The sequence below is a fragment of the Poeciliopsis prolifica genome, unplaced genomic scaffold (assembly GCF_027474105.1).
Source record: "Poeciliopsis prolifica strain line A6 unplaced genomic scaffold, Auburn_PproV2 SCAFFOLD159, whole genome shotgun sequence".
Classification (NCBI taxonomy): Eukaryota; Metazoa; Chordata; class Actinopteri; order Cyprinodontiformes; family Poeciliidae; genus Poeciliopsis; species Poeciliopsis prolifica.
The window spans coordinates 328,505-344,230 of NW_026562534.1; the positions used below are offsets into that span (position 1 = coordinate 328,505).

A 15,726-nucleotide genomic window follows, 5' to 3' on the forward strand; every position below is an offset into this window, starting at 1 on the left:
TCCTAATTTTAGACGGCTGTTTCTTCTCCCATCAGCCGTCATTTCCTGTTTGTCCGGTGGGAACCGAGTGGACGCACACACATATTGTGAAAGGGTTCCTGTTCCTGAGGGTCTGTGGATCCACTCAGGGAGAAGCTGAAGGGCAAGAAGGCAGATGGAGAAATTCATGGCTGGACAGAAGGACTGAGAAGAGCCACGTTTTGAGAGAAGAAGGACAATTTGAAGGAACAAACGGGAGGAGGACGAACGATAAGTGTCCAGTTTTATGGAGAAAGAAAAGTGTTGAGTAAAATGTGACTGGAGGAGAGATTAACGGAGAAGTTGGTTCAAGTGTTGGATGGTGCCTGGAGAACAGGGAGGACAGCTGATGTGACTTTGGGGAACCAACAAGGTGACCTGGAGGAAGAGGAGCGGCAGACGTTCTGTGGTGGAGGAGTAAATCTGGTCCTGATGATGGGCTGCTGCCTCTTTGTTTACTATCGGGTAAATCAGATCGGACTTCAGCTTCTTCTGTTGGCTCATTTTAAACTCTGGAGAGTTAAGATTCCTAGGTTTGTGTTGTAAAGTCAAAGTAACGAGACAAAACAAAATGCCTCTCGGAAAAAAAATAACAAATAAGATCAATTAGGGACAAGAGTGTAAAGAAAGGGTGGAAGTGAAGTTTTTCAAATCCTTTAAAACCTTTTCTATTAACCAGATATTTTGTTCTGAAATATGGACACAATGTCTTCCTGAACCATTGTACCTGTGAGGCATTGTTGCCGTAGCCGGAACATGTGCAGAAACCATTGGACCTCTTTCACCCCTCCTGCCCATCCAGATGGGACTTTTTCATCTAGCTCGGTTCTTATGGCCTGAAAATGGTTGAGTATGAATCTACATCAATACCTGTTGTCACCTTTTCATGGTCAGGATGAAATCTGCGCTGCTCCTTCCAGTAAAGGCATGTGGGGAAACAGACCTGAACGTCTTTTCCTTAGTGATTGTGATCAGAAGCAATATTTTGAATGAAACCGTTAAACAGACTGTCTGGAAGAGATTATTTCAGGTAAATAACAGGAGAGGTTTGGAAGAAGTAGATTGACCTTATTTGGGATGAAGAAGCTCTTCTTCTCTGATTTCTGTAGTTATAGTTGTGTAACAACAGCAGAGTCGGGACACAACTCCCAACAAACAGCAGACTTCCCGCTATTGTCTCACCGATCACAACATCCTTCTTTTTCTGCCCCCTGTTTTCTTCTTCTTCTCTTCTGCTCTGTTGTCCCCCCTGCTGTTTATGTGACTGTTTTTTCCTCTTCTTGTCGCCATGGCAGCAGACAGGAAGCTTGGTTCCTTGTTCCTGTTGTTGAGAGCGTGAAGAGAGTTGTTATTGATGATTATTACCTGAGTGATGAAATGCTGAACAGTTCAGGATGAAGATCAGTCATTCTGAGGAGCATTATTACAAATTTATTCTTTGTTTCCAGAAACTCTGCATGAAAAACAAAGATATAATTGAAATGTCTCCAGTTTTCCAGTTTGAGTGTTTAGCTTTATGACAAACTTCCAGAAGACAATGCAGTCAGAGTTTTTTTGGGTTTTTTTGCAGTCGTTGTGGCCTAAAATTGCAGCTTTTGGGCTTCTTTTTCAATAAGTTTACATTTTTCTTAAGCTTTACGTTTGCCATAGCATGGACTTCTCAAAAGACATAAAATTGCTGCACAAACCTTCTAAAAAGGGATTTTAACATTTAAAGTGCTGATTGGTTGTTTTTAATTGGGAGCGACAGATGGACCACAGGGAGGAGGTGGAGGAGTTTTATTTTTTTAACAGGTTATCTGTCTCTTTCTCTACATGACGAGAGATTCAACAGACATGTAGAAAACATATTTTATTAAAATTACATGCTATCTCTTTGTGTTCATTGGGCACATTTGTGGAAATTTAGCAAAAAATCTGTGCAACATTTTTGACTGATGAGTGAATTTTGGATTAAGTTTTAATTGGCTTATTGAGGGGATTTTTTTTGGACCAATTAGGAGCTCTCTCATATTTACCAGACAATGAACTAAAGGGAGGTTGAGACTAGCCAATCAGACTTTAGAAAAATATTTTCTTTATTCTCTTAAACTTCCTGCTTTTCACACTTACATAATTAACACTCTGTGATTAATTACAGATGAATCTAGCACAAAAAACCTCCAGAAACTGGCCAATTACAATTAGATTTGGCGGAAATCAAGGTGGTTTAAATCATATCTGCGCTTAAAATCCTGCTTCCTGTGTTTTGTGTTGCAGAAGAAGAGAAAGCAGACCAGCAGAGATGCAGACGCCCTCAGCCTCTGCAGTCTGGACATCAATGTGAGTTCATCTCTTTGGTTCTGGTTGATGCTGAACCGTCGCTCTCAGCCCAGAACCAATGAGACGTCTGAGAAACAATGGTTTGAGAGGTCTGACCACTTCCTGAAAGAGAGAGTGAATCGTTCACACCTTTGAAATGAAAATAGGAGCAGCGCCTGGTTTTATTGCTGTAGTTGTGCGTTTGCTGCTGTTGCTGCTCGGCTGCATAGCTGTGACCCTCAGCAAGTGGAAGGGAGGCAAGAAGCTTTCAGGAAGGAAAATAATATAAACCTAACCTAAACATATATATATATTGTCATTGTGTTGGAAATCAAGTTAGGGATTTTTTTGCATAATTTCCAGTCAATATTTAGGTTGTAAACCCAAAGGATAAATAAAATGGTGGCTCTATAAAAATTACTAAAAATTTGTTGTAGTAGTGTGTGCCGTTAGTCGGGTCCAGTCGAGTTTTATCAGCAGGATTAAACTTGGATTATAATCTAAAATCGGTTTTGAGTTGTAATCTTATTCCCTCATCAAAAATAAACCTGGAGTGTTGCCTTGATTCTTTCATGCAAATCCTTTAATCTGCATGGCAACCAATCAGCTGTGAAAAACACCTGGATGGACCCCGATCTGCCTCAGAGGCATAGCTCCTCCCCACTCAGCTCCTTCAGACTAGCCAATAGCACTTAGCAAACACCTGGTGGAGCTGCACACCTGCTGATCTCATCATAGGATCTGCTTCTCCATGAAACGCTGGTAGAAACTTTGCTAACGGGCTAACAGAGAAGCCATGTTGTGATGACTTTCTGAGGGTGGAGCTGCAGAAAGAGGAGGAGTTTTAAAGAAACAGAGGCCCAGTTTGAAGGTATTAAATTAAGAAGTAAAACTTCTTTTCAGTCATTTTTGATAGAGAGCATTTTTCTAACACCTGAAGGAAACATAGTTACTTTATTGTGCTATAAATGTGTCTGGAAAACACGCAATAACACAATACTGCCCCTTCAAATACTAAATGTTATTTGGAGGAACAGATAAAAGTAATAATATAATAATAATAAAATAATGTATTTTTAAAAACGATTCTCAAGAGAAAAGACAAACGTTTGCTACAGAACATTATGACCAAGCTGTGCTTCATGTTGCGCCCCTCCTGCTGTATTTTTATCGGCGTGCCTTCCCGGGTTCCCCCGTCTCGGCACAGGAAGTGGACCCGTCTGCTCGGCCCGGCGCAGGAAGTGGACCAGGCTCAGCACGCTCCGGCGGGACAAACAGCCCGAACACACCATCAGTCTTACTTTGTTCGGAGCAGCGCCGGCAGATATGGGACCTGGAATAAGTTACGGCCCATTGTTTGAGTGCCACAGCAGAGTGAATCACACACAGAACGATTGTGTTCTGCAGGACACCGGGGCGGCCATATCTGATTCTAAAGGACAAAGGTCGCGACAGGAGGGTCCATCCAACTCATCCATCCCTGCTGATCAACATGTACAAACATACACAAGTGACCACATCAGGAAAAAAAAAAACACTTGCTGGTCACATTTAAATGAATTACAAATGAAATAACAATCACAGAGTTCACAGATCTGTGCAAAAGTTTTAAACCACTTGTAATTTTATGCTGTCTCTTTAAAAATCTACCTGTAAACGTAAAAAATGTAGGTGAAATACGTGACTACAACATTATTATCATTAAAATATAAAGATTAAACTTCTAGTCCAGGAGAAATCACTTCATATTTTTAGATATTTCCTTTTTTGTTTTATTTAACATTTTATTAATGATCAATTGTGTTTGGATTTTAATTTTAAAAAATTAGCATTCAACTCCTGATTAACTTTGAAATAGTTTTTGCCTCTTCTATTAATAAAAAGGTCAATATTATAATAAGTATGACGTTATACAATATGACTACTACTACTTATATAATGTTAATATGTAATATTATTAAAATAATAATAATATTACATATCATTATATAGATAATATAATTACATTACATACATATAATTTATGTATATAGGATAATCATACAGGTATAACTATATTATAGACATAATATATGTGTATATAATGTATATTATATATTATGTCTACATATATTCAATTCAGCTTATTTTTACAACACCAAATCACAACATTATTTTTATTATTTACTTACAAAGTAAGTAAAGTAAGTATAATTTGTTCTACAGTTAGAACAAATGATATTAATAATAATTACATTTCACTCTGTGTTTATAACAATAATTCAAAGCTACAAATAATAACTATAATGATGAAACAGTTTAATTTTATAGCACTAATTCACAGTTGCTAAGAACAATAACAATTTAATGCCGTTAAATTCAATTTGACTTACTTATTTAGTGCAAATTCAGGACAAATTGTAGTTATAATGAGTTTTTACTGTGAAGTTTGGATCCACAGTCGCCATTGATTTCATGTCCCCACTAGTTAATTGAAACCTCAGGCAACATTATAGATGCTCCGCGATCGATGTTGTTCAAAGATCACACTGAGGGAAGAAATATTAAATAAAAGGCAGTGACACACTTTTATTTCTTTTTGAAAAAGTTTTTTATTGCACAGTTGTTCAGCTCAACATTTGAGTCGCTTCTTTGCAGCTTTTTAGTGGGAAAATGTCCACGAACAAGGCGGGTCTGTCTGAGACGTGTGCAGACAAGCTGCTTCGTTTAGACAATAGCACTGATTCAAAGGTGGAGCTGCTTTTGTTTTAGCGACCATGAAGTGTCAGAGTTCGCTGACTCCAATGATAGTCACAGTTTAACAGAATGAGGATATTTATTTATTTTTAAAAGACTTTCTAAGCAGTTTTTATCCTAGATTAACCTTTTCTGGATTTACATGTCACTCTTTATCCATTTATTTTTGTTTACTTGTAAATAGAGCATCAGGTTTTCCATCCATACCTAAACATGGGAATTTCTTAAGAATCTCTGTTATGATTCTGTCCACATAGGGAAAACATCTCATGTTCATTTTCTCACCAAATAACTAGTAATGCCACCAATAAACATGGTTATTGATCTGGAAACTGCTGGACAAAAGCAGGACACGGCTTTGGCCGCCTGCAGGCTCACATCTCTCCCTCCCTTTTATTGAGCAGACTGGCGTTCCCAGTGCAACCAGTAGCTCCAGTACCAGCTCTACTATCAGTTCTAATAACTTCAGAATTGAGGTCATACTGACAAAAATACTGACATAAATAAATATATTTGAATAACAGTTTATTTAGATAAAAGTTTATTTAGATAAAAGTTTATTTAGATGACAGTCGCCTATGGCAGTGGAAACCAGTATAAACTCTCAGGTGCAACTTATGCTGTTTGTATTGCTAAATATTTAGCTTAAAACTAAAGCTAAATATTTAGTTTGAAGCTAAATAATTAGCTTACAAACTAGTTAAAAATCAGTTTGCAGGTAAGATAAGTATTTAACTTGAAGCTAAATACTGTCAGTAAATGTAATATTCAGCTTGCTAACTCAATATTTAGCTTCAAAGTAAATATTTAGCTGGCCAATTAAGGTAGTGGGCTAAGATCTTAACTAACTACCTAAATATTTTATCTGGAGCTAATTGAAAAATACATATTTAGCTTGTTAATGAAATACTTAGTTTGAAGCTAATATTGAGTTAGCAAGATAAATTTTTAGCTTGCTAACTCACTACTTAGCTTGCTAACAAAATGTCTGAGCTATTTTGGGTTATTTACAGAGTCTGAAAACGTGGATTTCAATGATGGAAGACATGGAAATCAAAGTTGTTCAGTTGTTGTTCTTTACAACAAATGTGCTTTAATAACATGTTCATGCTATTTGTAGTTTAGGAGTATGATAGAAGAAAAATAGACTTGAGTTGCTTTGGCAGAAACAGAACTTTTCTTTTAGCCTGATGTAAATAATTTTATTTTGGATGTTTGGATGCAGTTAGTCAGCATGTGGAGCAGCACTGCTTACGGCCGGTTACTGCTGAATCTCACTCAGCAGCCCCAGGCCTGGCAGACGTAGATCGGCTTTCTGGTGGCGCGTTGCGTTTCTAATTGTATTCTAAAAACCAAAGTTTGGCAACTCACACAAAGAAACCAAAACTTTCCTGCAGAAATTACTTTCTGCAATTGTATAAGTATTCATGGCATCATTTTCTTTCCACCAGCCTCTTACTATAATGCATCTTAACCTACTTATTTGTTCATTACTTTTAACACAGTTCTTTGATAAGCCAGCTGTATGCAGCAAATGAATGATCATGCAGTACCTTGCAGACCAGCACAGTTTGAGAAAGATTGCTTTAAAGATACTCTGTGGCTGTTTGTTGTTGACATCAACACAAGATATTTATAAATGACCAGAGAGCAAAATAAACGGTTGGACTTCATTTGGAGCAGAAATGTTGGTACATCAAGCCGAGGCATTGGAAATGAGGTGGAAGAATAAGAATGGAAGGAAGGAAATCAGAGAGGGACCGAGCCGAGTAAGTGGAGCAGAACCAGAGCGCAGAACCAGAGCGCAGGACCGGAGCGTCTGTGAGGGAGGGGCGACCCGTTATCTCAGGCAGCGCTGGGACAGAGGAGCAGACGATCTCAGGATTCACGCCGTGTTCGGACATTTCTCCTGGACGGTCTGCTCAGAACAGACCTCCAGTTTTCTTCTGTGAACTTTAAAGTCCTGGAGGATCAGTGGGAGCTTTTCCTGGGCTTTGCATGAGATGATGATTCGGTGGCGCTCTAACGGGACCTGTTGAAGTCTGGGGTCGTCAGCATGGTGGCAGGTCAGAGGCCCGGTTTCTGTGCTGGACACCTGCTGACCTCTGGGTTTACCTCTCAGAACCACAACATGGGGAAACAGGAGGAGGTGAGACCTTCCTCCAGTCAATCTGTGGTGGAAATCACACAGAAATCTGAAGATATTTTCATTTTCATTGTTAAATGGAGAATGAAAGACATATTTATCTGTAGTGTCTGAGTTTACATTAGATTTGCATATGTTGGTTTTATTCTTATCTGACCCAAAATTGAACAAACTTTATTTTCTAGTTTTTGTATTTTTTCTTTTCTAAATGATCTAAATCTAATTTTTTGCTCTCTAAATACATCCTGTCATTGATTCACTGTAGTTTTTATCTATTTTTATGTTATTTAGCTCCAGTTTATGCTGTCTGTTCTCCTCTTTTATCTCTATTTTTTGCCTTTTCTAATTTGTTGAAATTATTTGTAAAGTAATTGAATTGGAAACAAAACATTTATGTGAGAAATTATTCATATTTCTGTCTTTATCTTGTAGCTGTTTGATGGACCAGATTCTATCCTCACTTACAATATAATCTGCTTCTTTCTTTCACTCATTTAAATATTCATCTTTTATCTGTTTCTTTTCTAGCTTTTATCTGTCATCTCTGTTTTCTGGATTAGAAGCTAATATTTAAAGAAGTTTTTGACATAATTTAAAACAAAAACATAGATTGGAAGAGCATATTTTATATTTCCGTATTCCAGCAGGTCAGTTTACTGCCTTCCATTGATTTAACTGCGATCACATCCAGGACAAACAGGTGACCGCAGCAGGCCTCTGGACACTCTCAGGAAAATCATTATTGTCAAAGAAAGCAGCAGATACGAGAAATGATTCATCTAAAATCCTAATTTTGTGGTGCACCTCAAGGATCTGTGTTCAGTCCACTTCCACTGTTTTTTGATTTAGTTTCTTATACTTAAAATAAGACAAAATTACCTTACAAGTAACTTTCAGCAGGTATCAGAAGCTTGTTTTAAGCTATTATACAACTGAATGATTCAAAAGAGAAAGCACAAAACTCAAGGTCAGATATTTCAATATAAATCCAACTTAAATCATAAAAAGTGTTGGTATTGATAGCCCTGTTACGATACAAAATGTTGCTGGACAATAAATTGCCTCAGTAGTTATTGCGATAAATGATAATATTGTTATGCTAAGGACACATTTTCACAGATCGATAAACTTTAAATTCTATTTAAAGTTTAAACATTTAACCTGGAACTGGAAGAGATTTTAAATATCCAAAAATAAATAAACAATAAAATGAATTATGAAGTCTCTGTAAACTAAACTGTTCTTAAAAGAGGCCAGTTGAGACCAAAGCACCAGAATGAAGACTTTAACATCCAGTTTTTGGTAGGAAAAGAAAAGAGAATTATTGAACTCTTTTTAGTTAAACACTAACCCACATAAAGAAAGAAAGACATATTCTCACTGAACCCAGGAAGGTGGAGCCATTAAGCTTCTTGCAGAGAACAACTAGTTGTGCAGAAACTAGTCGTTCTAGTTTCTGCACAACTCTTTAGTGCTCAACTCTCTAGTTAAGCACTAAAGAGTTGGACAAAGGTTTACACTCATAGAGCATTTTTTAATTTCACCCAACAGCTGAACATCCCTAACTTTTTCTAGTCGTGCATGCCTGCTATGTTTGCTCAGCGCAGATTTCTCTCAAAGCGATGAAATCAGGAACTCTTGACGTTTTTGTTTTTTCCTGCAGGATCCCGGCTCCAAGCGCAGTAAAGCTGCTCCCCGGGTGGCGGCGCTGGCGAGCCTGCTGCCTCCGGTCAAAGCCACGTCGCTGAAGAGGATCAGCCAAACTCTGCAGGTGAACCGCCTGCACGCTTCCAATGTGCCGTCTGCTGCAAAATAACAATAAATGCTTGTGAGCCATAAATTGTCCCAGAAGTTACAGTGAGAATAAATAATGTTTCAAATAATCCGCCATTCTCAAAGATCAATAAACTTTAAATTGTCATGTAGATTTTCCACTGGAACTGGAGGACATTTTAAATTTATGCTTATTGTTTTATATTAATGTTGGAAATTTTTAACATAGTTAAAGATTTGACTGAACATGTTTAAAAGCCACTAAAATCTGAAATAATTGGAATAAACATGAGTAATAAATACTGATAATAATGGTTGAGTTTGAATCTTGAGTTCATTTCTAATGGATTTTCTTGGACAGAACTTTAAACGAAACAGATTTTTTTTTTTAGTTTGTACAAAAACTTGACATTGAAGGGTAATCCCTCACCCTGTGTGGTTTTAGTAATCTGGGATTACAGTGGTGCTAATCTGAATTCAGGCAAAGTCAATTCCTGCAACTCAGTAAATGGATCAAATCTAAACGAACATAAAGCAGGAAAAGTTTAGTTTAAGTTAAAGTCAGACAGAAGATTCAGGTCGTTTAAAATAAATCATATCATTTAAATCCCTGCAGCGATCCGTCAGTTTCCGCAATGAGAGTCGAGCTTCAACTCTCCCGCATCCTGCGCCTCTTCCTCCTCTTCCTTCCTCTTCCTCGTCCACGATCACGTCGCGTGTCGTTTCCGCGACCGTCTCCAGCCCCCCGTCCTGCGTGACCACGTCGCGGGTTTCCACGGCAACAGGCCCCGCCTCCAAGCGCCGCGACAGCAAACTGTGGAGCGAGACGTTCGACATCCGGGTCGGAGCGACTCTGGGTCCAAAGGATCAAAAGACAAGAGGTCATTTTTCTCTTCTCAGGAAGGAGAAATAGATTTATGTTTTCACACTGCAGAAACACAACAGCATGTTACTGTAAACATATCATTTAAATAAGAAAAACATCTTACAAGGATCTTTTTCTGCACAATATGCAAGTTTAAGTCAATAATTGTTTAATTTTGAAAATATTTGTTCCTTTGGCAGGTCATTTCACTTATAAAAATAAAGTTTTCCATGTTTTAAGTGAAATAATCCCTAAATATTAGGGATTTGTAATTTAACATAATCCCCCACTAGTTTTGACTCATTAAAAAAAAGTAGACCAAAGATTCTTGGTAAGATTTTGTGTTTTTGCAGTGTAAGTAAATTGTGATTTTTCATTCCACATAACTGTTTCCTGCAGGCCATTTTGAGTTGGCTCAAGGAGAACAAGACTTGGTGGAAGATCTAAAGTTGGCCAAGAAGGTAAACAGCAGCCTGGTTGTTTGTTGCTTTGCTGTCTTCCTGCTTTTTACATGGATTCATTTCCAGGCGTACCACGACCCGATGCTGAAGCTGTCCATCATGACGGAGCAGGAACTGAACCAGATCTTCGGTACTCTGGAGTCACTCATTCCTCTGCATGAAGGTGAGACCAGGTTTCTGATTAAAGGCCAGATAAAACATTTAAAACTGAAATTTGACGTCAGTTCCTGTTTGTAAATTTAGAGTCAAAAGTTGGCAGCAAAAATTTGGAGTGTTAAATTATAAGAAGGAAAAAATGGTGGTTCATTGATTGAAGTCATATTTTCACCAGATTATTCATTCAAATTCATTCATTTATAAATGGCAGTTTCCAACTCAATATTTAGTTTTCAGGCTACATATTTAATTTACAAACTGAACATTTTGTTTTAAAATTTTCTTGTTCAGTAAATATTGAGCTACAAACTAAATATTTAGTTAGCGAGTTAAATATTTATCTTAAAGCTAATTATTTAGTTAACCAATAAAATATTCAGCTTCAATAGCTTTTGATAGCAAGCTAAATATTTAGTTAACCAACAATTTTAGTTTGCGAGCTAAGTATTTAGTATTTAAATATTTAGCCCAAAGTTGTAGTTGCCAGTCGAACTGAACCAGGGTGTTAGAAAATCAAACTCGGATTTATTGCTGAAATGTTACTTTTCAGTTAGTTTTGTCTTTCATCAAGTGTGCTAAGATGTTTAAACTTGAATTTAGACCAAAATCTTGTGGAAAGCGTTTGTGTTTTTGCAGCGCAGCAACAATTTCTGACTTTTCTCAGACTTGCTGAGTCGGCTACGAGACGCCAGGAAACCCGACGGAACCACAGAAAATGTCGGACACATCCTGACCGGCTGGGTGAGCGTTCCTCTGTCTCATGGAATCAGCTTTGAAGCTGGGCGGGAAACCTCATGGCGATGTGCTCGTGTCCCTGCAGCTCCCTTGTCTCTCCTCCTACACGCCGTACTGCAGCAACCAGGTGCAGGCCAAGGCCCTGCTGGACCAGAAGAAGCAGGACCGGCGGGTCCAGGACTTCTTGCAGCGCTGCCTGCAGTCTCCGTTCAGCAGGAAGCTGGACCTGTGGAACTTCCTGGACATCCCTCGCAGCCGGCTGGTCAAGTACCCGCTGCTGCTCAGAGAGATCCTGAAGCACACGCCCAACGACCACCTGGACCGGCAGCACCTGGAGGAAGCGGTGAGGAAACCTGGCGGCTGCTCTGCTGGTTGTTTTGTGGCCAAAGTTGGTCCTCGAGGGCTGGGATCCTGCATGCTGCAGTTCTCTACCTGGGTGTAACAACCTTTTCAGCATGTCAAAGTTCTTCTGAGGTCCTCTAATGAGGCACCACTGGATCCAGGCGCTTTAAATCATGCTGGTCCTCGACTTTTGGCACCCCTGTTCTAGACGTTCATTCTGACTACTGTCAAAAATGTTGCTAGTTTTTCATAGCAAATTTATTTTGCTTTTTCAAAATCAAAAATGTATTTTCTCTCTTTCTATTTTTTTTATTTCTCCAATTAATCTAAATATTCTGGATAATTTTCTTAGCAAATATTTTACTTTTCAAACTCATAAATTTTTAATTCTTTTCCATGAAATTTCAGACATTAATCTTAAAACTTGATTTTTTTTCCCGCAAATGATTGAGGTTCAGAAAGTTCTGAGTTTTTCTAGGAAATTTTTCCAATTTAAAAATCTGACATTTTCTTGCAAATTTTCAACTTTTCAAACTCAAAAATTTCTGAGATTTTTTTGTAGATTTTTTTAGATCAATCTAAGATTTTGGAGTTTTGTGGAAATTTATTCTTAATATTGTTCTATCTAGAAGGGCCCTAACCTGGCATCATGACAACACTTTCATCGCGTTCAGTTAAGAGTGCAGCATTGATTTAGATGCATTTTAAATGTGTGTTTTGTAAAATAAAACATTTCCACCACAGCTTCCTGCCTGTGAAGTCGAAGCTGGTGGTTTTGGGAGTTCCTCCCAGTTTGACCAGCTGACCTTTCCGAGCCGGAAGTCATAATTTCCCAGTCTTGTTGCGATCTGAAGGCAGCTGGTGTCTGGCCTCCAGATGCTGATGGTGCAGAGCCTGGTGGCGGACATCAACAGGCGGACCGGAGAGTCGGAGTGTCAGCACTACAAGGACCGTCTGCTGTACTCGGATGAAGGACGGCGGGACCAACTGATCGACCGGTCCAAGACGCTCAGCTGCCACGGAGAGCTGAAGAACAACAGAGGAATCGTTGGTGTCTCTCCTCATTCCTCTCATTCTCATCCACTTTCACTGTTTTCAAACAATGAGTTTCTCACCAAACTCGTCGTTTTTCTGTGGTTCTGCAGAAGCTCCACGTGTTTCTGTTCCAGGACATTTTGGTGATCACCCGGTCCGTGTCGCTGAACAGCCAGCCGGTGAGCTACCAGCTCTGCCGCCAGCCCATCCCCATCCGCCAGCTGGACCTGGAGGACGTATCAGACGGCGAGATGAGAGTGGGCGGGTCCATCAGAGGGGCCTTCAGCAACAGCGAGCGGAGTCAGTGACATTTTAGATTTTGTCCTAGCGCATACATCTTTCTACAAATGAAATAAGACAAAACTAACTTATGAGTAACTTTTCATTTAAATGAAAAGTTACTCATAAGTAACTTTATGAGTAAAGTAACTTATAATCTGCCAGTGGAGCTAGCACTTTGTAATGATTCTTCAACAATTATTGTCTTAAAACATCTATATTTTCTTGCTGAAAAGTTACTTGTAAGTTAGTTTTGTCTCATTTCAAGTGTGATAAAATATTTGCACTATTAGCCAAACACTTGGTAATATTTTGTGTAGTTCTCCAAATTTGTATATTTCTGTAGGTAAGAGCCACAGTTACACCCCTGTTTTAGAGTGTTGGATGATTTTTTACCAGATATTTTTAAAATAATTTTTCATTAAGACTAACTGTCTTCTCTTCTCAGCCAAGAACTTCTTCCGGGTTTCGTGCCGGTCAGGAAGCCAGGTGCAGACGCACTGCTTCCAGGCGAGCGACGCCTTCAACAAGCAGCAGTGGATCAACTGCATCCGGCAGGCCAAAGAGGCGGCGGGAGAGCACACTCCTCACTCGGAACGGCGCACAGAACCAGAACCAGGAGAACCGATCGATTCGGGCGAAGATTCAGGAATCAAAAACGAAACTTTGGCAAAGACAGAAGATCTAAATCTGGAAGATATTGGTTCATTCTCAGAGAGCATGATGGCTAACAATGATGGGACGTCGTCAGTAGAACCAGAGATAGACGGTGAGACGGAGTCGGCACCGGAACCAGAACCACCTGCAGGCTGCAGGATGGACCAGGAAGCAGAGACTTCAGATGGGAAGGTCGCTCTGAATGAGGAGGAGGAGGAGGAAGTCAGCAGGGACTCCGGAGACAACGAGGAAATGATCTGCAGATGCTGACGTGAAATAATCAGAACTGAATTCAACCGAATAAAGAATCAATTCAAATACTCAACGAAATGTTGGTTCTACTGCTTAATATTAGCTAAACTGTGACCTTCCAACCACAAACTGGGTGTTTTTTTTTTATTAAAGTTTTCTCTTACACTGCAAAAAACACAAAATCTTACCAGGTATTTTAGGTCTAGTTTCTAATGCAAACATCTTAGTACATTTTAATTAAGATGAAACTAATTCAAACAAATTTTCAGCAAGATAGCAAAAGATCTTGTTTTAAGCCAATAATTTCTTAATATTTATTTTAATAACAAACTAGATCTGCTGGATTTTTCTATTCTTTTTGAAAAATGTTTCCAAAGTTATAAGTAAAACAATCTGTCAGTGAAACTACTACTTCTTTATTAATATTCAAGAATTATTTACTTGTCCTAAAAAATTCAGTTTCTTGAGGCAATTTTTTTTCTTTTCAAAGTGAAATTTTCTTGCTCTTTTCTAGACATTTTCTGAGATTTTTTTATCTTACTGCACATTTTTATTTTAAAAACGTGCTGGATTATTTCACTCCAACATGTTTTAGTGAAATAATCTGCCATTGGAACTAGAACTTGGTTTCTAGGTAACAACACAGGCCCGTTAACTTTAAATAATCTGAACTTTTTCATCAATGTTTAAGCAAACTCCTTTGTCTTGCTGAAAAGTTTCTTATTATTTAGTTTTCACTTATTTCAAGTGTTCTGTGATATTTGTAGTAGAAACTAGAACAAAAATACTTGGTAATATTTTGTGTTTTTGCAGTGCATCTTCAAGTTCCAGTGTTAAGAGTTTTTCACAAAATATTTGAAAATGACGTCAAAACAAAATGATCATTTATTGCAATAATTTATCATCCAGTAAAACGTATATAATTTCAACTAGAAACTAGAGAAAAATCTAAAATTTGTGTTTCTGCAGCGAATAAAATTAATTGCAGACAGACTATATTTGGCTTTGTTTGCTGCAGCTCATTTAGCCACTCTGACAGATGGTGGCGCTATTTTCATTGTTCTAACTCTCACTGTAAAACCTGGTTTTATTTTGTGCCGAGCATTCAGCTTTACGTTCATGTTTGGAAAAAAAGAAGCTAATTTTGTATCATCCAGGTGGGTTTGGGGTTTTAAATGCTGTTTTATAAACATTTCATTGTTTGTCTCAGCGAGGAGTTGACCCAGTTTCAGTGGAAATGGAGAGGAAACCATTTAGCAGCAGAACCATTCATCTTTTAGAGCATTTTCAGTTTTAAAATCAGAACCAAGAGTCCATCGGTTTATGTTTCTGTGTTTTTTAAATCTCAGACAGATCCCAGGTGGTTTTTGTGTAAAGAGAAAGCTGATGTATATATATATTGTACATGAAGACTATATATGAGGAGTATGTTCATGTGAATGCCTGAATTATTGTTTATTATATGTAACTCATAATTCAGGAATATTATTTCAGCTAAATGTGTCCTAGTGTTGATCATAACTGATTGCCAATCCCAGAAGCACTGAAAGGAAACTGTCCCCTTTATTCTGATGCATACAAAAAAGAAATTCAGGAATATCTTTGTTTAATCAAAGACTCAATAAATGTCCAAAGTGTCTGAATGATTTTGTCTGCGTACAGGTTGGATGTCATTTGTAAATGAGTGCAAAAAAGAGATGCAAACATTTTCCCTGCAACAAATAAACCAGGATTATGGAAAAGTTCATGTTACGATCATACGATCAATTCTGATTTTGTGTAGGGAATAACTTCAAGAACAAAACTGAATTTTAACATTAATCTGAGAAAATATCAGTTAATCGGATTAAGTAACAGAAAAACCAAGATTGCCTTGTGCTTTGGATAAAATGGATAGTAAGATTTTATTATTTTTCAAACGAATCAGAATGGATAAATACATGGTGATATTTTATTATTTTTCAAAATGA

At 38.1% G+C, this 15,726-nt stretch overlaps 1 protein-coding gene across 1 annotated transcript; it reads left to right on the forward strand.

Annotated features, from left to right (window-relative positions):
- Window positions 1-297: 297 nt before the first annotated feature.
- On the forward strand, window positions 298-15,402 carry LOC129356179 (rho guanine nucleotide exchange factor 3-like; the record flags this gene model as incomplete). The annotated part of the gene is made up of 11 exons (XM_055025779.1): window positions 298-483; window positions 2,278-2,340; window positions 8,865-8,972; window positions 9,591-9,855; window positions 10,239-10,300; window positions 10,367-10,463; window positions 11,121-11,197; window positions 11,277-11,534; window positions 12,410-12,580; window positions 12,679-12,868; window positions 13,296-15,402. Coding segments are annotated over 11 exons (1,956 nt in total), but the record flags the coding sequence as incomplete, so codon positions are not given.
- Window positions 15,403-15,726: the final 324 nt, after the last annotated feature.